The sequence below is a fragment of the Vigna unguiculata genome, chromosome 8, assembly GCF_004118075.2.
Source record: "Vigna unguiculata cultivar IT97K-499-35 chromosome 8, ASM411807v1, whole genome shotgun sequence".
NCBI classification, from domain to species: Eukaryota; Viridiplantae; Streptophyta; class Magnoliopsida; order Fabales; family Fabaceae; genus Vigna; species Vigna unguiculata.
In genome coordinates, this window is record NC_040286.1 from 514,029 (window position 1) to 537,270 (window position 23,242).

Here is a 23,242-nt window from a genome sequence, read left to right on the forward strand (position 1 = left end):
TCCAGAAGTATTTTAATTTTCATATTTTAAAACATTTTATTATAATTATATTTTTTTTCTAAAAGTTGATTTTATGAAATTTTAATTTATCATAAATTACTATAACATGTGAATTATCAGAAAAGGAGAGGTTTTAGTTTTAAATATACACTTACATAATATTGATTATAATATAAAAAAATTATTATAATTTATACTTTTTTGAAAACTAAATAGTTTTTTTTTTAAGAAATCAGTTAGTTGTATATTTACTTTTCTTAATTTTTAAAATAAATATGAATATTTTTTAAATTTCATTATGAATATTTATTTACTTATTTTGTAGATAAAGAAATGATAAAATTTTAATAAATAAATAAATAAATAAAATAGTTAAATTTAATAAAAATAATAAAATAATTATTCTAATTAAAAAAAATATAGTTCGATATGTTATTCATGTAACGTAAATTTATATGTCTTACATCAATCTGACCTAAAATAATGTAAAGAACCTAAAATAACAAACATAAAAGATTATAGTTGTGTTAATAAATGAGATTGGAGTAACTATCATTTTATCTCTTTCATTATATTTTATATTCAATAATTATTTTTTTATTTTCCATTATACTAAAAAATTATCTATATAAACTAAAAATATATTTATTATATAAATATACTTATAATTTTTAAATAAAAAATAAATTATTTTATAAAAAATAAAGTAAAAACATATTTATTCTTTAAGAAAATTAGAACCTTATTTCACAACTTTTAGATAAACTATTTAGAAAGTGAAAAAAAAAAAAATCTTTAGGAGCCATTATTACAATGTTCTGTTCTATTTCACAACCAAAAATAGTGTTTAAAGAATTTGGATAAAGACAAATCACTTAACTTTGATACTTTTTTAAGTGAATCATTGAGCATCTCAAACATCGTCCAAACAACAAACTAGATTCTTTTACAGTAAATATATTGTCCTTTAATTGACTCCTCCATTAAAACCAACGAACGATGCAAATTAAAAGCTAATATTTCAAATTTTGTAATAACTACATCAATTCAATTATAAAGTTGTCACCATTTTCACGTGTTATTAGAGATGTTAATGGGTGGGTAGGATACGGGTAGTAACTCTTCCGTACCTTGTCCGCTGAATAAATATTTATCATATATCCGTTGTGCGGGTATCTGCCTATTTTTTTCATATCCACGGGTATCACAGGTACCAGCGGGTATTTGCAAAATTATTTAAAAAATAAATATTTAATTATAAATTCAAATAAAATAAAATACATCACTGTCATAAATTTTAAATAAAAATTCAAATAAACTTAAGTTGATACAAGTCCAAATAATTGTAAAAGTAAATATAAAATGACGTTCAACACAATGGAAATTCTTTAATTAGTGTTTTGATCAACAAACTCACTTTCTCCTATTGATTCCTGAAAAATAAACAAAATAAGCAAATAATAAACTTCAATTGTCACATACCAAGTATTCTTATTTTTATTTCATCATTTGACAACAAACATATCATAAACGTCATTATTTATATAAAGTTTGATGTATATATCTAATCTCAAAGAAAGGAAAGAGAAGAATGTCAATAGGTGTATGTTTAGCGGGTACGGGTATCCACTAGTACGAATATTATGATACTCATACCCTCCCCGTTGACATGCGGGTATCAAAAATACCCGTACCTGCGGATAGCGGGTATCTATTTTTAATATCCGTTTTTTACCCGTTGCAGGTTTTATTCGCGAATACCCACGTGTATGGATTTTTTTGACATCTCTGTGTTATATTCCAACATACTTCATTTTATCATAATAAAGTAAAATTGTTTCTTATATATGAAACACGATTTAATTATTTTTTTAAAACGTGACGATTAGTAAGAATAAACTTCATATCATATTCTTTGGTTAGAATCATCAGTGTATTATAAAATCTCATGTAATATGTTAGCTGAAACTTTTTAAATTTATGACTAGAGCACATTTATTTTATATTTCTTTAAATAATGATTTTTAAATCTGATTTAAGTTTAAAAAACCATTTATAAGATAAGGTTTAGAGTGATTTATATATGGTAAATTTATCTTATTTTAGTTGATATAAGATTTTGAATACATGTCGAGACATTTACATCTTTAAGTATATGATTAGACAATAATTGATAGTTTAATACTGATATGGTAAAATGATAAGTCCGATAAATATTAAATTTTGTTATGATAAATTTCAGAGAATTCTAATATTATTTTAAGTAATGAATTTTAAATCTAAAAAAAATAATTTTTTAACTACTAAATATTGATAACTTTCTTTTACGAGGTGTCATATTTTAAGTAGCTTTTTATTTTTTTTATTTTTTTATTTTTTATATTCCAAAATTACTTAAAAGATGTTATATCAAATTATAAAATAAAGTTATCAAAATATCATTATCATCGTCCTAAATCAATTCAATATGATCTTATAATATAATAGGTGAAGAAGAGACCGAAGGAATGTAGGTTTTGTCGGGGAAGAAAGCAGAAGCGGACCTTCTTTATGACCAAGGAAAGGCAGGACTCCCCAAGTTTTTAATTTTATTGTTTATATATATTTATATGTATTTTAAATTTAAATTTATATACTATTATATTATTTATATACTTTTATTATTTAAAAAGTAAAATAAAAATTAATTTGATGGACCTTGGTTAATTAAGGGATTAAAGTTTTATATCTACTCATAAGGTTTTTTTCACAGCAAGTCATTAAAAAAGTGTGAAAGAAAAAAGAAAGACAGATCGAGAAATATAGATGAGAGGACAGAGAGAAGAGGAACACATGCTCACAATATCTTATGAATTAGTAACCTACTTTGTATGTTAGATTTATCATTTTTTTCATTACGATATTTCTTCCAAATGAAGTTTTTCCTCAAATTAGTATGAACCCTAAGTATGATTTTAAGAATATTTTTTACGAAATTGACATGAACCCAATTTTTTTTTTCAAATTAGTATAACCCTATATTATAAAATGTTGGAATTTTGTGTTTTCTGTTTGCATACAATGAATGAGTTGAATAGTCTTGAATTAAAATATAAATTAGAATACTTATTTTCCATAAATTCAATCAATTAAAAAATTAAAAATTGAAAAATGCAAATTGTGGTATGTAAAGCCCTCTTATTTCAGCCCCAATCTTTAAAGGTTGTCCCAAGGTATAATGGGCCTAAGGGTTGGCCCATAAGGAACTAAATGACCAAAGACTTGCCCTAACCCACTCATTCATATCATTTTAGAAAAATAGTTCTCCCTTACTTCCTCTTTGAGCAGCTGTGAAGCTCTGCTAGGGTTCAACCAGTGTTTCTAATCAAGTGAACTCAGACCAGTTCTCTACTCTTCGTAAGTTAGCTTCCAACTCATGCTCTTGCTCCATTATGTTCATTTTAAGCTCGTTCCACTGTTTTCCAGCACTCGAAGCTATTGCTTGAGCTACTGTTCGTCACGATTCGGGTGTCGAAGTCCTCTGCTGACCCCTTTCCAGGTAAGGGAAGCTAGAGTTTCACGTTATTTCTATTTTATGCGATTAATGTTTTGTAAAATATGAGAAAAGTTTGGGGAAAACATTAGTTTTTGGTATATTTCTGAGTTAGGGGTTCAAATATTCATGAAACTGTGATATTTGATGTTATTTCTCGTATTCTGGATGTGTCGCGCAGTCACTGAGCGAGTTAACTTGGTTGTTTGGCGACTGTGTATTTTTTTGATATGCGCAGTTTTAGTAAAATTGAATTTTCTGACTCATTAACCGTTGGATTGAGCTCAAATTTTGACATTTGGTTCATAACATGTTATTTTATGGTTTGACCAGTTGGATCGTTTATTAGATGTCTGTAGCTTGAGAAATGTGTCACGCATTACTGCAATGATTTTTGGTTTTGTGATAATAAATTTTCTTAGGAATTTTGGTGTAAGAATTATGGTTGTGGGCTGTGCTTGATTGTATGAAATTGCAGGTACTTAAATGTTGACACTCATTTATTTGGGATGAATACTATTTTGTGATATATGTATGTCTTGGTATGCATTTATAAAGTATGAGATGAATGAATTTGCATGAGTGATGTGATTCATGGATTGTGAATGATGAACTTGGATAAATCTTGACATGCGATTTCAATGAAATGGTTGGTATCAAAATGGCATGGTATTGGTATGAAGTACAATTCTATATTCATGGATTGGGAAGGATGAGTTGGAATGGATTCAACATGTAATATGAATGTGGATTTGGTTATAAAGGTTGGCATGAAAGTTATGTGCATGAGAAATAATACTTGATTGATTGAGTATGATTGGTCTGTGTCAGTGCGTAATTCCATGAGCCTCTAGGTGAGACCTCGTGGTAGTGCTTCAGTGGTCGGGACGTAATTCCATTGTTAGTGGGAGTTCATGGTGGTGCCCCATCTATATAATTTGGTAAGGATTCAAGGTAAGGTTGCATCCGGACACTCTAAGGAGTCAGTTAGTCTCACTTAAAGCAGACTGACTCTTGTGGTGAGAGTAGTAGGAGGCATGAAACTCATTAAGGGCTAACCTTGTGTGTGGGGATGTGTGTGGGGGATTGAGACATTGTACCACTTGTAACACTTAGCTCGGGGGTGAGCAGAGATATCCACCACAAGTGCAAGCATTCGCTGAATCCGACTAGATTATATGTAATTCGGATGAGTCGAGTCTGAGTCTAGTGTATTGTTTGAGAAGTCATAACATGATTGGTTGATAAATATTGTTTGGAATGTGTGATAACATGTGACTGCATGATAAACTGTTTCTACTCTAGTTTACCTTGTTGCTTGTTTGGTTGTCTTGTATGTGGTTCTTCTCTTTTTGCGATGATGATCAATTTATTGATGTGAGAGGCACTCGAGGTCAACAGGGAATGGATGATTCCGCTGCGTAGTCCGCCTGGACTAGATTTTACTGCTTTGGGCTTCGTTATAGGGTTATGACCCATGTATTTGCTTGGCCTTTAATTTTAAATTGGAGTATTGTTGAACTTTGTATCTTATTTGGCTTTTGCCATAATGTGTGTCTTGAGTATTTCCAAGACCGTGTTACTATGTTATCTGTGTACGTTTCTTTTAATTAGGGTTATCGATTAAATGGAACGTTACATGGTACGAGAATTATTTAAATAAAGGGAATACATTTTTTTTAATCAAAAAATTTTATATAAAAAATCTAAATTGACATAATTTACTCCTGAATAATTTATTCAGTTTCGCCACGTGGAAGAAAGGTAGAAGAGTGCAGCACGACAACATTTCCCAGCTTCAATGTAGTTTTGTTTTGGAGTGTAGTTTTGGTTGAAGTGAGATGAGGCTTGCAGAAGCTTTTGAGAAGGTGACTACCCTACCATTTCTATCACACTTCTCATATATCACCTCAAACTTCATCATCATCATCGTCATCTTCGATTCTCTCTTTTAAATATTACACTTCTTCTCCTTTCTTCTTTCTTCTTTCTTCTTTCTTCTTTCTACCTGCAAATAATATATTTTATTCTTATTCTACACCATTTTTATGGGATTTACTTTTTTATCATCACTCGTGGTTAAAACAACATGTAGGGAAATGTTTTTATGTCATATGCCACATTTTTTCTTTAAGTCGGGTTTTGGATCAACCTACAATTCAAAAGTTTCTAAAGTTAAGGGCAAAAATTAAATATTATCAAAATTATAGAGAAAAAGCTTCATTAGACACGATTTTTTATATTACATTATTAAAAATTTTACATGAAATTTTTCTTGCAGATTTATTGTGAAAAATGTTTATACATAATATTTTTAAAAAAAATTTGTAACAATTTTTTGTATATTTTTTTTTATAATAAAATTTATAAATATTTTACAAAAAAATTAAAATAAAACTAACAGAAAATATGAAATTTTTTAGTAATATTACTAATGAAATTTGTAAACAATTTGTTTATAAGTTTAGCTCGATTCAAACATTTTCTTTCAAGACATAATTAAGTTTCAACTCTTTTATTGTAAACATTTTTCATTTAAGTAGTTTTTATTAAAAAAGTTTGTTAATTAGAGGACATCATCATTATTTTGTTTAGTTTTATTTATCTATACATTTTTTAACATGTAGTTAATATAAAATGATAAGCTGCTTTTACTTTTTAAATTGAAAGTATATTGAATAATGATATTTTATTCATCAATGTCGATAATAATATCAAAGTTATCATCACAACTAATCTCTTGGTTGTTGTAAGTAATTACATTGAAAACCATGATGACATTTTTAATAAAATAAAGTCACACGTCATCTTATATTATATTTCATTATATTCTTATTATTATATTCGTTAAGAAGTGAATTCTAATCTTAATTTAATCATACAATTTATAATGTGAGATTTATATTTAAATATCTGGTTGATGTAAGAGACTTATAATATATTTTCTTATGTCGAAATATATATTGTGTGTGAATCTAAATATCAATAGATGATTTGAACACAAACGGTATTTCATTATGACATAAGTAAACCTAAAATTATTTATTTTTACAGCTAATTATTTTAAAATTAGATTTACATGGTGACTTCTAATTGATAGAATAATTTCTTTTTATATGGAATCAATGTGTGAAATAAAACTCTAAAAACAGAAATATAGCTGCTGTATTTGAATTAAGAAATCCTTGTAAAACTAATACTGATAATAAGACATTACTTAGTTAAAATTGGATTAATAAAGTGGTACGAAAACATCAGAACCACTTGTTGTAGTGTCAAAAAAACACATTATCACAATGAGATGAATCAGCAAAAGGTTGGTCACACATGTCCTCTTTGAAAAAGTACTGTTTGCAAACATAATTAATCTCTTCGTTTTCATTGCAATATCAAATGATGTTTCTACTCTCCTTTTTACACCATAAAAGTATGCAACCACTGAAAAAGCTTAACTGACATGTCTACTGCGTACTCTACTTTACAACTTTCAAATATATTTTTCATTCATTTCAGTTCAACACCAAAAGCTTTCACTTACCAGAAGAAACCCTCCAAAACAACACCAAAGAGTGCATGTTCTTTCTTTGGATTTTATTTTCTACACCCCCACAGTTTCCTCGTGCACCCCCCACAATTTCTTCGTGCAACCCCAATTTTGAAAATAGTGTTTTATTTTCTGGACCAAGCTTTACGAAAATAAGATTTTCAGAAAGAGATTTATGGAATATAATTTCCAGAATGTTTGAAATGCATTTTGAATCATGCGATTTTGATAAGCAATTAGTAATTGTAGGGGTGCAGGAAGTAGGAAGTAGTAGCCTTTTTCTTATATACTTCCCTTTTGAATTCAAACTGAATGTCTTACTATTCTACCCATTACCATTAGGCCCATTTCCTTTTACTGATTAATCTCCTAATAGTCTCCCCACTCAATACACACTACTACCATAATGCATAGTAGCCAAAACATAGGAGCCGGACATGTGTGTTAGTAATTTTTTATTTTTAATTATTTTTATAAAGATTTGAGTTAAAGATTAATAAAAAGTAAATAATTAATTTTTAAAATAATTGTTAGATGTTTTTAAAATAATGGTTAAGAATATTTTTTTAGAATAACGATTATAGATAAACTATTTATAAAATAATTAATTTTTAAAATAATAATTAAAGATAAAAATGAAAATATAAAATGTGAACACAAACAAAATGTATCTCTTTATATATTATTATAAATATGATCACTAATTACCCTTACAATTCTTTCTAAAATTATTTTGACTTGTCCTTCATATAATTACCATCCATTATTAATATGAGAGGAGTTAATATTCGATTGAACACTTACCTTATATAACAATTTAATTTAATTGTGATTTGATTACTTCACCTCCATTATGGAATAATAGATTTTGCATGCAATAATATTATTTAATATTTTTTCTTGCTAGAAATTAGTTTTAATACTTGTGGTTGGATATAACATTTTTATCACTAAATGGTATTATCATGATAAATTTAGAAGACTTTATTGGTACACTAGAAAACGCTATTTAGTAGAGTTTATTTAGGGTTGCAAAAGTGAGTCGCGATTTATTTTCTTAAAACTTCTTTAATGTATTAATTAAAATAGACTATCTAAGAAGACCATTTTGTTTTTAATTTATTTGAGTATAATAATAGTGTAAAATAAATGCAAGAAGTACTAGTAACAATTAAGATGGCGTAAAAATAAATGCAATTTTCTTACATGTTATTACTTGCACGAAAAGATGGGTAGACTAATTGGGTGGGACAAATTTTTAGGGTTCTTTATCAACAACTTTCTCGTCCCTATCACACACGCAAAGTAGTCAAGCAAATAACACAACCATGATGTATGTGTCTCACATAAATGGTACCATCATTTACTATTTCTAATTATTTTTTTCCTTTTCTAATTTCTGTTTTTATAGTGTTTTAATGTTGCTTTATTCATTTGTACTTGCTTTTCTTTAATTGGTATTTTAATTGATAAAAGAAGAGGAATATTTTATTCCCAAAGTAGTACGTATTCTCTCTACTATAATCACTGATTTATTTATTTATTTATTTATTTATTAATATTTTGTTTACATATCTTCTTCTGTTTTCTTACATAAGATTTATTGCTTTATAATAAATTAAAAAAAATATTTTTGTTGTTGTTCAGTTTATGGAGATACAAACAATTTAAAAGTGGGATTACATTTAGTTTTTATTGGAAATCTGACACCAACAATAAATAAGATGAATTTATAAGATGTAATTTAAAACAAATCTCATTATAGGTTAAAATTTTAGTGAAATTTAAAGTTTATTTATTACAATAATATCAAAATTATATGAAGTTTATTTTATTAATATTTATTCTTAGATAATATCATATCATATACTATCAAATCATTATTGACATATATATTAATATTTAGTTTTATGATATATATATATATATATATATATATATATATATATATATATATATATATATATATTAATGTTAGAAAGATGTGTTGAAAATATAATATCGATCATATATGAGACAAATCTATAACGAGTGAAAAACTTCATGAATAAACTTTTATAAAATTTAATTGAACTTAAAATTCACTTAGAGTATTTAAAATCAATTTAAAGGTGGAATGAAAGTTCATTTTAAAATCACCTTTTTTTACATTTTATATAAAATCGTCAAAATTAATAAATACATTTGAAGAATTTTCCGTTTTAAAACTACATCACTACCCTATCCTTAAAAAATATCTTAAGATTTAAGATATAAAATAAAATATATTAATATTGTCATTCATCTCCTAAAAAAAATATATATAAAAAAGGTAATTTGGTAAAATTACATTGAAATGAATAATATTAGTGAATAAAACTGAAAAGGATTAATACACCATTAATAACATGAAGAGATGGTAACCTCAACTAATTAATTGGTACGTTAGTGAAGCAATGAAATTGTTACCTCTCTCTTCACACATGTTGTCTTAAATTTATAATTTCTAAGAATTTCATGTTTTAGAGCCATAAAAAACACAGATATGAACTTCTTATTAGAAGAAAATCACAGAATGAAGAGAGGAATTCTTGAAGTACTTGTTGTCAATGCAAAAGGAATTATACACACAAATTTTGTTGGTATATTATTTTCGTTTATTGCATCCCAATTTCAATTTATCCAAAACTATTTTTTTATCAGAAAATTGTTCATTTCTCTTTGAACAAAATACTGCAGGAACACCTTCTTACTATGTGATTATTGAATGTGGCACTCAGACTCGAATAACAAAAGTTTCATCAGGTTAAAGTATATGTTATTCAAAATTTAGGTTATTCAAAATATATTAAAGTAATAAAATTTAGGTTTAACTCGTTTTTTTTTATTTTTTATGAAAGTGCAATATTCTTGTTGTTTTTATGTGACTTGTTTTGACATAATTGTATGTGATGCAGGAAAACATGAGAAACCTCGGTGGAATGAGAAATTCATATTTGATTTGTCGGAGTTTGATTGCAAGAATTCAACGTATCTTAAATGTAGAATCATGGACACAGAACTCTTCAGAAATGGTGGATTTGTTGGTGAAGCCAAGTAATCTCTTATCTATTTTTACACACCAATTGTTGAAAAAAATACATAACTTTTATAAAATGTAAACATCAACTATTTTATAATTTAATTTAAAGACAAAATACCATCTTCATTTTTTATAATAATTTGAGAATGAAAAATATATTTAATCTGTAAAATTATTTTTGCGTAAGAAACAATCTTGTGAAGATACGATTATTGTTGGAAAGGTTTAGTTTATTTATATATTTTTTTGCACAATTAACATATTTTTGTGATAAAGCAGAATTTTCATAGGTGGAATAATATTGGAAGGAAGTGATCAGGGATACATAGAAATACAACCAGCTCCATATAATGTGGTTCTTCAAGATCACACTTACAAAGGACAAATAAAAATTGGATTTAAATTCATTGCTGATAATGTAGGGTTCATCTTTTCTAGCACCTGCAAATTAATTAATTAATTAATTAATCAATTATTAACTAATAAATGCTAATTAGTTAGTGTGAATTTGTTAACAGAATGAAGAGTACTTGATGGAGAAACCAGATGAATTCAAGGGTTATGAGAAGAAGGAATCACCCAATTCAATTTTTGGATGGATTTGGAGAATATCACTGTGGAAAATCTTGTTTTTCTATTAGCACAAAACTTCCAAAAGTCATCAGGATTATCATTGAGATGGATAATTAATTATAAAAATCAAAAGTCAAAATCATCTTTACTGTTATTTTTTGTTTTTATTTAAATTATTTCCCCTTTTCTTCCACCACTCTTATAATTTACATACATTATCTACACTTTTACTTTTCCATAAAGTTGTTATTTTTAAATAATTCCTATTAACTTTTTCTTATATTATTATACGCTACTTTAGAGCAATTATTCATATAATAAATTATTTTTTTATCGTCTCACACTATTAAGTAGTGATATGGATCTTTCTTTTTTTAATTTTAAAACTTTAAAGAACTAAAAGTAGCAAATTTTGTTGGGTTAACCGATAAACTTTCATTCATATACAAAATTATATATATATATATATATAGCACGAAGGAATACCTTGAACTTATAATTAAATATACGGTTAAATATATTTTTGGTCCAACAAGTTTCACTAAGTTTTGGAATTAGTTCCTCTTCGAAACTTTATACCAATTTAGTCATTTATTTTTTAGAAATACGTGAATTTAGTCCTTCTTACCAAATTTTGTTAGGTTTATTTGACATTTTAAATGCATTTTATGATAATATTTGAGTTAACATTGAAGCGAAAATGTGTCAAACCGTGTAAACAACACAAATACTATCATGAGATGCGCTTGAAACGTGAGATAAACTTAACAAAATTTGGTTAAAAAGACTAAATTCATGCATTTTTAATGATGAAGGACTAAATTGGTCCAAAGTTTTGAGGAGAGAATAATTCCAAATTTCACTAAAACTTGAGGGACAAAAACATATTTAACCCTTTATTTATCTATATTAACCATCATTTAAAATGTAATAGTGTGTACTTCTTTACATAATAGGATGGGTACATGTTATTTTAGATAAGGGTTTGTTTTTGGTCCCTTAAGTTTTAGTGAAATTTGGAATTAGTCATTCTTCAAAAAATTTGACCAATTTAGTTTTTTCATCTTTTAAAATGCGTGAATTTAATCCTTTTAACAAATTTTTGTTGAGTTTATTTGACGTTTCAAGCGCATTTCATGATAATATTTGAATTATTTACACCGTACACATTTTCGCTTCACTATTAATTCAAATATTATCCTAAAATACGTTTAAAATGTCAAATATATATATATAGAGAGAGAAAATCGACGCCACTTAGAGAGAGAAAGCAATGGTGGATGCACGCTGAGGCGTTTTTACGCGGAGGGAAAACCGAAAGATTCTCTTATTATCTGTGTTGCTTGAATTTTGGAGGGCTTTGGGTTTTTCTTTTTAGACTGCAAAACAGAGAGCGGGAAGGTGGGATTTCGTAAGAAGTTATTCCAAAGAGTAGTGTTGGGGAGAAGGGGAATTCATTTTCTCCAAAGGAATTGGATTTAGGGTTCGTGCACTGGATTTGCGATTTGTCTCGTGCATTGGCTAGGGTTTTGTTCGTGCACCGGGAAGAAGGGTAACTGCATTTGCGATTTGGGTCGTGGACTGGCGAGGGTGTGGTTGCTGCACTGGGAAGAAGGGGAACTGCAATTTCAAGTAAGGAATTAGGTTTGTTGCACAAAGTTTGGTTCCTCTGCACTGTATTCCAACAATATGATTATTTAGGTAGCCAAGTTGCAGGATTGAACCGTGATTCATAAGATTCTAATAAATATTCTCTATTTCTCATTCATGCCTTTAATTCACCAACTTCTGCATTTCACTAACTAACTAGACTCTTTAGCTTAGCCTGTTGAATCCTAGCTCTTATTCAGTCCTGCATCGTATTTTCAAATAACCAGACCTTCAGTTTTGTCTTGATGTTATCTTTATTAGCTTTAAGTGGATATCTCACACCTTGCTTTGTTGTGACAATGTGATGTTTATACTCTTCCGATGGTAGAAAGTGGTTTTTAAATCTTATCTTGAAGTCATTCATGAGTTGATTGGATGTTATATATATATATATATATATATTAGAGTTTGAGTTTTGCTATTTCATACTGAAAGTATTTGAAGCATCATCTAATAGAACATTACATTATGGTAGGTAACTATAGAGCCTGAACTGTGGACATTGTTGTCTTAAAAATGGGGTCCAATTCATTGAAGGATTATTTGAAAAGGTATGAAAGTAACACAGAAGTAGAGAAGAAGAAAAAGAAGAAGCAGAAGAAGAGAAGTCAACCACAAATGTGCGCCAAAAACAAGGTTTGTAGGGTCAATAAGTTATTAAAAAAACAGCTTGTCCATGTATCTTCGCGGTGGTGGTGGCCGTCGGAATCGTCGTGAATCGCAGTCCGATGGTGGCGTCGTGAATGGCCTGCACTCTGCCTTCGTGTTTCCTCGCCAGCGACGTGGGTGGAGGAGAAAGAAAAGTGGGTGGTTTCTGGTTTCCCAAAACGCGGGTGGAGTGGAGTGGAGGAGAAGAGAAGAGAAGAGAGTGTGATGTTTGGCCGCGGGTGGAGTGGAGTGGAGTGGAGGAGAAGAGAAGAAAAGAGTCTTTTCTGGTTTCCCAAAACGCTGCACTGCACGTGTTTTTTATGTATTATTAGTAACTCGTTCGGCCCGCGGGCTGGCCCGTTTTGGCCCGTGGGCTGGCTCGACGGGTTATCGGGCTTGACGGGCCGGGCTGCTTCGGGTTGGCGGGTTGAATTTTTTGACCCGGCCCATGCTTTTTTGGTCGGGCTGGCGGGCCGGCCCGTCGGGCTCGGCCCATTTTGACATCCCTACCTACCACATTCACAGGTTCAAAACACAATCAAGTAACCAAGATTATCATCACATACAAACTACAATTTTTTTTGTTTTATCTTTTAGATCAACAATTTGAGGCTTTTTTTCTCTTAATAATAAAATAAAGGAACCAAATGCAATTATTTTTATTTTGAGATGTGAAGATGGAAGCAAAGCTTATTCTCATTTCATATTACAACCAAGAGCTAAAAAAAAGGAATGACAGATTGAGATCCTAACATATAATCAGAAATAAAAGTGGTACCTTTGAATGAGAGGTTCAGAAGTACACCGTCACCGTCAAACCCTCGCAACGTCGGAAGTGTGCACGACGCGGTGTCAGAGACAATTATTTGGGCCTGACACGGCCTTGTTTCTGGACGCGCAGAGAAGACACGCTATGAATGTAAAGAACGCTAGCGAAAGAATCAGAAACAAAAGACCTAACCTTTTTTTCTCATTAATTTAATACTTTAGTTATATTACATTTAGGCTTAAATAGTGATTTTTTCCTACTTTTTGTTCGGTTTTTATAATGCGGTCTACTTTTGATTTTTTAATTTGATTCTAACATTCGACAATTTTATTTTATAGTAGTTAATTTTTTTATTTTTTTTTATTTTTTTTATTTTTTTTATTTAAAAAAGGTACATCTGTCAAGTTTATATTATGTCACGTGTTATTTTATGATTATTTTAATTTTTTTCAATTTATTGTTAATTTAAAAACAAAATTCACATGTCAAGCTAATATCATGCCACGTGTCAGAATCAGATTTTTATATTCAATTTGGTCATAATATTCGTTAATTGTTTTCAATTTGCTCCTAACCTTTTTTTAATTTAGTATTTTTTTCCTCTCCAAAGACAAAATATAATTTGTATATACATGATATATGGATATTCTTATTAAAATGCATATTTTTATTAAATATTTTTAATTTAAAATTAGAGTTGGTTTAAAATTAAATATTTTTAACCTCTTAAAATTTTAAATTAATGGTGTTATTGTTTTTTTTCGTTTTAATTTTAAACTAACTCTAATTCTAAATTAAAAATATTTAACAAAAAATATGCATTTTAATGTATACAAATTAAATTTTGTATCAATTTGGAGAGGAACAAAAATGTTAAATTTAAAAAAAAATGACCAAATTGAAAACAATTAACGAATATTAGAATCAAATTGAATATGAAAAATTGACTCTGACACATGTCATAATATTGATATGAGCTTGACACGTGTACATTTTTTTTAAATAAAAAAATTAAAAAAAATTAAAAAAAAATCACAAAATAACACGTGGTGGTTACTGTTCACATCCATTAACTATTTTAACAGTATTAGCAAAAATGACCAAATTGAATAAAATTAACCAATATTAGGACCAAATTGAAAAAAAAAACAAAAGTAAGACCACATTGAAAAAACCGAACGAAAACTAGGACCAAACTACTATTTAAGCTTTATATTTAATAAAGGAGTTTTGATTTTACGGGTCTTAATTCAATCCTTTTCACCAATCACATTTTCATTTTATAAATCTTTCTTTCTTTTTTTCAATACAATATATTTTATGCAAAGAAATTTTAATTTATTTTATTATATAATTATTTAAATATCTAATAGTATTATTTTTAAATATAGTTATTTAAAATTTATAATTAATATATTTTTCTAAATATTAATTAACATATTACTTATATTTATAATATTATGTAAACATAACTATTAAAATATTTTTATCAACATAATTATTTAAATATTAATTAATGTATTATTTATATATATATATATATATATATATATATATATATATATATATATATATATATATATATATATATATATATATATATATATATAAAAGTAGTTGTGTCTAAACTTCATAGGCGAATAATGATTTTTGAAGGAAGAGAGAAGAAAGAAGAATGAAGGAAATTGGAAATTTATTGAGGTCACGCTTTGAAGGAAGGAGATCAATGGCAAAGTGGACTAACTTGGCCCGTTTTCGCTCATCCTACCTTTTGGCCCGCAAAGTGTAGGTCGGGTTAGCCTGCCGCACAGTTTAATATCTGATTCACTTTTCTGACCCGTCCCGTTTCATAATAATTGACATTCATTTTCTATTCAAATAATTTCAATTAGTTTACCTAAACAAAAACAAGAAAAATAACAACCAAGATTATAGCTAAAGTACGATAGTAACATGTCATTGCGAGACAGGCCATTGCGAGCCAGCGGGTTCAACATCCCAGCCCGCCCAACATTTTTTTGTGCGAGTCTGCGAGTCAACCCACCTGACCCGAATTGCCATCTCTACTTAGAACTTCTCCAACAAAATTAAATTCTATATAGAAGTTATTTATTTGTATATAAAATACTATTATCAAGATTGTTTAATTATCAAAAGATATATATTATTTTAAAATAAATTTTTTTTAACAAAGATAATTAGAATGCCCTAAACGAGTAATTTGGGAATCGAAATTCCAATTTTATATCGGAATAAAATTAATAGTTAAATCTTATACGAAAACATATTACCTATAAAAAAGTACATGGAAAATGCTACATATAGAATATTTAAAAAATAAAAACATATTTTGTTAACATATATTTTTAACATTGATATTGATAAAAAATAATAATGTATGATAAATTTGTTGGCTTTGATTATAATTATCTTTACAATTATAATAACGATTATTTATGATATGAAGAATGATGTAAAATTATATTTTTTTTCTGTTAAAATTCGACCCTCTTTTATATATCAATTTTGGTGGTTGAAATTAGTGCAATAAGATGTGGTTGAGAACCCATAACACTACCTAATGAGTGAAAAACAAAACTGAATTTCTAAATGAATGCCATAGATACATTGAATAAAACTAGCACATAAACGGATCACAATATCAAGCATGACGCAAACACCAACTTCAAGTCTTAAAACCAATTTATAACGATAAGTCATAAGTTCCTCTTCGTTTCAGAAAACTAACCGCCCCGACACAAGAATTCAACATTGGTGGAAGAGGAGTGTTAAAAGAAGGTTGTCTTAAATTAGTTTTCTCTCTTAGTGCTCTCGTTACGTTTCTTTAAGATTTAAGATTTAAGATTGCCAATTAGATTTATTTTTGGATGGATATTCAAATTTTCGAATGAATCGTAAAGAAGAAGAAAGAAGATTTAGGGTTCTTGAAATTTTAGGTGAAAGATAGAAGAAAGAGAGGATTTAGGATTTTGAAATTTAAAATTAAATTTAAATTACTTTTTTATTTGAATATAATCTTATTTAAAATTTAGATTTTTAATTTTTAAAAAATATATATAACTAAAATACAAATCTGATATAAAAAAGTTATAAAATACAAATAGGTAGAGAGTTTGATAGAATTTGACAGAGAAGCACATTTACAAAATTTTTAATTCCTATATAAAATATTAGATATGATACAGTATGAAATATTATGCATTTTAACAAATTTTAGGATTATGAGATATGAAAGATATAAATTATATAACAAATATAAAAGATATATTAAATGAGAAATTTTTTTATTTTATTTTATTCATGTAAGAAAATATAAAATATAAAATATAAAATATTTGTAATATTTTAATATTAATTTCTTAATTTTAAAATAATAATTAGTTTATAAAATTCAAAAATATTTTAAAAAAGAAAAATATTTTTTAAAATTAATTTAAATAAAAAAATATTAAATAAATATTTTTAATAATAAGTCATATACTAAATTTCATAAGAGATTGAACAGATAAAATAGTCTTTAAAAGTTTATTATTGAATCTTATTATAATGAATTTGAATTTGAAATCTGTAAAGAGAAATTGGAATTAATTAACGTTTAAATTAGTAATAAGTTATTAAAAAAACAGCTTGTCCATGTATCCTTTCTAAATAATAAAAATAAAAAATAAGAAAAGTCAAAATTAGTTTCTACAAAGTTAAAATCAGCTTCTAGTGGTTTATCTCTTCAATCAAAATAAAGGAATAAATAGTCACGTTAACCTGAAAAGGTGTTTTAGAATAGATACTTTCTATAAGCCTACTGCAATTATTATTATTATTATTTTGAAATGCGAAGATGAAAGCAAAACTCATTCTCATTTCATGTTACAACAAGTGCTCCAAAAAAGAATGACAAATTTGTTGGAAAAAAACTCACACATATAAAAAGAATAGAATATGCAATTGTGGTATTTTTTTATTCATGGAGAATGAGTTATTATATAACTAATTACAAACAAAATATTATCAAACCAAACTAAATTTTAATTTAATTTAATTTTATCTAATATGTTATATTATTAAACTAAATCTTAGATATTCCAACTAACTAAAATAACAACTCATTTAAATTTAATTCACCAAATATAAAATACCTTATCACTTTGCTAAATAAAAACAACTCCCTAATCTAACATATAATCTAAATATTATGTAATAAAATTAAAGATTATCTAACAAAATTAAAGATTCCGAACAATCTTCTATCTCCATAACCGACTTGCTTTTCTCTTTGACCAACTTGATCTTCTCTTTATCCGACTTGATCTTCTCTTTGATCGATTTCATCTTAATCTTAACTGACTTACCCTTTGCTAGGTTCTTTATTGTGTTTGTGGCCGACTTGTCATTAATCGGGTTCCTCTGAATAGGTTGATCTTCCTTTAAGAGATTGGACAATTTCCACGCCTTCTTCACACCAAACTCATCATCTGTTTCAATTTGTTACTTCTCATATTGCATCTCCAATACAACTCTCTGATCCTTCTCGGCACGCAACTGCTCTTCTTGTTCAAGATCCGAGCTATCCACAATCCACACTAAGCTATCCGAGCTAGCTAGACGCTTTATCGAGCTATCTAGGCTCTCTACCGAGCTATCTAGGCTCTTTGGTAAGCTTTTCAAGGTGATCACTTGCTCCCCCAAATGATATTGGCACTCCACTTGCTCCACCAACTTAATCAAGCTATTCGAACTTCCCACTGAGCTAACTGAGTTGGCCTCATGCTCCATCGAGCTCTCCACATGCTCCATCGAGCTATCTTATATGTCCACACTCTTTGCTAAGCTTTCCAAGCTATCCGCACATCTTGACGACCTCTCCATGCTACTGGACTGATTTATGACACTCAACCTTCTTGCCGACTTCTCCACTTGTTTTTGCTCGTCCCCCGAGCTACATCCCATCATCAACAACACTGCTTCTTCTTCAACTTCTTCGGCAAGATTGGTTGTCTCTTCTCTTTCATTTTCATATCACATTGCTTTAATTTGCTTATCGGACTCTTTCTCTACCACACCGTTCCAAATTGATCCCGCACCGCCTTCACTGCCCACACGTTTCAAACACCTTTTCTGCAAGATGCTCAACTCCAATTTGTACATCCAATTTTTCTTCTTTTCTACTTGGGCTGCTAGCCAACTGTGCTTGTCCTTCAAGTACAATACCTGATTCTTTATCAGAATCGAGTTTCCTTTCTCCACTATCTGACCTATGCTTAAAATTTTACTCTTCAGCTCAGGAACATAGTAGACATCTCTGATTTCTCGAACCCATCCATCCTTTTCATGTGTTGTATTGTTCCATGCCCTTTAATCACCATCTTGGGATCATCTCCACTTGACACTAATATGTCCTCCACCTTGGTGAGTTCGTTGAAGAAACTCTCATCTCTACACATGTGATTGTTTGCTCCAGTGTCTATATACCAAACCGAGTTGTTTAAACTAGAGCTGTCAAAATGGGTAACCCGACCCAACCTGGCTCGACTGATCACTTAGTTAGCCAACCCAACCAGGCTCACTTATTAGCGAGCCAAAAAAATTTGAACCTGGCCTGGTCCACCACGGGTTGGTGGGTTAAACAGGTTGGCTCACGGGTTCACTTAATTAAAAAAAATACAATTTTTTTATTTAGTCAAAACTAAATTATAATTATAATTAAAATCTAAATAAACTTTAATACAATTCAAATACAAACCAAAATCACAAAAATACAAATTATCTATGTGTTGGCTAAAAAAAACAACCTAACATGCTCCAAATGCAAAACTCAACTTAATAAAAAACACTTGTGTGACCCTTTATTTGCGGGTTGGCTCGTCACCATGGGTTCAACCCGGGTGAGTCGGGTTCTAGATGAGTCAAGTCAAAAATCAACCCTATTGAAATTTGTAAAAAAATTTCAACCCAACCCGGCTTGAACCCGTGGTGAGCCGGGTTGGCTCGCGGGTTCCAACTCATTTTGACAGCTCTAGTTTAAACAACCTGGACTAAGCTCGTCACATGATCTCCTTTCCTTCACATAGTCCGATCGTAACTTGGCATCCGATTTACTGCTCCTGAGTTTGACATCTGAGTTTTGCATAATCGTTAAAATTCTTATCTCCTGCTCGTTGTCTTCTTTTGTGAGAAGATTTTTCTCCTTTTTTTTCAGTTTGACAAAACTTCGCTATATGACCAACCTTGCCACAGTTGTAGCAACTTGCCGATCTGTATTCTCTTGCGTAGTGGTCGTACTTGCCACACCTGAAACATTCCACTTCTGACTTTGACAAATCTGTTTGGCCCCTTTCTTGACCACGACCATGCCAATTCTGCTGCCTGGTTTGATTTGTGCTCTCTTCAACATCATCTTTGTCACGTTCACCTCGACCTCGACCACCTCGTCCTCTGCCTCCAGGACCTCGGCTCTGAGTATTCCGAGTTTCATTCAAATCAAGTTACGCTTGTAGTACTTGATCAAGCGGTTTGTGCTTCTTCCCTCTCCTTTGTTCACGGGCCTCCAATGACCCAGCGAGTTCTTCTACTAAGAGAATTGACAGGTCCTTCACTCCTCGATGGTGCATACGATGCTATCGAAATCATCTGTTAGTGATCTTACAATTTTCTCCACAACCCGACTTGCTAGCATTGGCTCTCCATTCCTGTCGAGTTGGTTGGCCACCTTCTCTACCCAAGTTATGTACTTGGTTACCTACTTTTTATCTTCCATCTTCAACCCTTCAAACTCTCCTCTGAGAGCTTGAAGCTGGACTTGTCTGACCCGGTCGTTCGCTCTGTATGCAACCTCCAGAATATCCCATGCTTCCTTTGAAGATGCAACATTTGCAATATTCTTGAAGCACGACTCGTCCACAACATTGTACAAAAAGTACAAAGTTGACTTGTCTCTCACTCGTGTCTTCTTTAGCGCGGTAATCTGGGCGGTTGTCTGATTTGCATCATTTGCGGGTTCTTCGTACCCGGTCTCCACTATATCCCACAAATATCTTGGGATCCCCGAAGAGTCTTCTGTTAGAAAATGATTACTCAAATAATACTATTAATAATAAAAATATAAAATGATATCAATAATAATTATTAAATCAATAATAATACTAAGACAATATATAAAACAATGAATATTAATCAGAGATCAACAATTATTTTAACAATAATAAATAATAGATAAAAGGTAAGAAGTAGAAATATCCTGGGTTGAGGCACGCATAGCGCTATTCTTAGAGAGAAAACACCCCTACTGCACAGGGCTAAACAAATACACAATGATATGTGTTTCAAATCATATGTGTTTCTCTCCTAAGATACAACAACCCGTCAGATTGATCGAGTGTAGCGAAAGATTTCCGAACCTTATGAACACCACTTGTTAGCAAATATGCATAAAAAAGATAAAAACATAAATAAAAGGAATTCCTTAGGCGTGTTGGAAACATTGTCCTTAAGGATTTATCCGCAGTATATGCGCAAACCCCCCAAGATACAACAGGAACATCTCAGATATATCCCGAGGATAACAGAAACTAGCAAAATAAACTCCTTAAAGAGTAAGTAACCCAGGATATAAGAGAAGAGAGAAAAAGAAGAAAAGTAAGAAAAAGAGAGATCAGAAAATGGTTGTGTGATGAAGGGATTTAAAAATCCATGCTCTGTAACTGAAGCCTAGTGTTGAAAATAATATCCCATAAAATGTGGATGTGGGATCACCATGTGGAGGAGATCTCGATGCACCATCCTTAAAAGGAGGGAGGCTTGCTCACGTTGCAACAACAACAACGCTATTATTTTTGCAATATTATTATAAATATATAACACCATTGTCTTAAAGATAATATAGAGAAGAAAAGAAGAACATTTCAGAGAAAACTCTAATGTTTGTTGTCTCTGTTATTGTATCTTTCCCCATGCACCTAGGTGGTATTTATAGGTAGAAAATGGAGACAAAGAAGTAAATAGTAATAAGAATATAGTCGTTAGCCATAAAAACCATTAACCCATAAATTAAAGGTCTATAAAAACATGAGTAACAGTAGAATTTTTATTTTAATTATTTATTTTTTAAATTATATTAAAATATTTCTAACATCTTCATCTACAGACATCAATTATCATAATTGGTTTTCTTCATCAATTGCGACATCGTCATACCATTCACAACTTTTGTCATCTCTCACTTTGGTGCACTCCTTTCTTCCTTTCTCACACTATTTCACCCTCTCTCTTTCTTTCACTCGGTACTCAGAGCATAAAGCTCTTATACCACTTTGTTGAAGAAAACTCACACACACTAAAAGAATATGCAACTTAACTCACTATGGTGTTTTTAATTGATGGAAAATGAGCTATTATATAGCTAATTACAAACAAAAAAATTAACAAACCAAACTAAATCTTAATATAATCTAATCTTATCTAATATGTCATATTATCAAACTAAATCTTAGATATTCCAACTAACTAAAATAACAACTAATTAACTTAAATTTAATTCACCAAATATAAAATATCCTATCACTTTGTTAAATAAAAATAACTCCATAATCTAACACATAGTTTAAATATTACCTAACAAAATTAAAGATTATTTAACAAAATTAAAGATTATCCAAAAAAAAATTGAGATCCTAATGTATAATCAGAAATAAAGTGGTACCTTTGTACATCGAGAATGAGAGGTTGAGAATGCACCGTCACCATCAAACCCTGACGACGTTCAACATTCAATCTAGAGAGAGAATAATGATTTTGGAAGGAAGAGAAGAGAGAAGGAAGAGAAAATTTACAATTATGATAACGATTATTTATGATATGAAGAATGATGTGAAATTATCATTTTTTTTTTCTATTAAAATTCGACTCTCTTTTTATATATCAATTTTAGTGGTTGAAATTAGTGCTATAAAATGTAGTTAAGAAATTTAACTTTTGTAAAATATATAAAGATTTAATTGGTACTCAAATTAAATATTTAATTGTTTTTATTTAATTATATCTCAATTTTCTTTCCATTTGAATAATGTTGTTGTTTCCGTTACATTAGCTTTAACCAAATTTAAATTATGATGACTAGACACACTAACAAAAAATACGATAACACAAATATAATTAAACTTTTTTTTACTATTTTTATTTTCTGTACATCACAGTACGAATATATGAATAGAGAAGGAATTTAAATATTTTTGTTTCTGTTTTAAAATCAAATTTATAATTATGATGAAATTGTGTTTATTTTCATTATGTATACATTAAAATATTTGTCAAATGATTATTTCACAAAATAAAGAAAGTTAACTTTAAGTTTGATTTAATTTCACAATATCGAATTAGGAAAATAAGATTTAAATTTTATAATTTAAATATATTTGAGTTAATATCATTTTTTAATAAAAATACTAAATCAAT

General features: G+C 29.1%; 1 protein-coding gene across 1 annotated transcript; it reads left to right on the top strand.

The window, feature by feature from the left end:
* The first annotated feature begins 9,630 nt into the window (after window positions 1-9,630).
* Window positions 9,631-10,778, top strand: LOC114194202 (elicitor-responsive protein 3-like). Its single transcript, XM_028084310.1, has 5 exons — window positions 9,631-9,697; window positions 9,795-9,860; window positions 10,013-10,151; window positions 10,417-10,555; window positions 10,656-10,778. Exons 1-5 carry the CDS (start codon window positions 9,631-9,633, stop codon window positions 10,776-10,778), a joined length of 534 nt encoding a protein of 177 aa, XP_027940111.1.
* The last annotated feature ends 12,464 nt before the right edge of the window (window positions 10,779-23,242 follow it).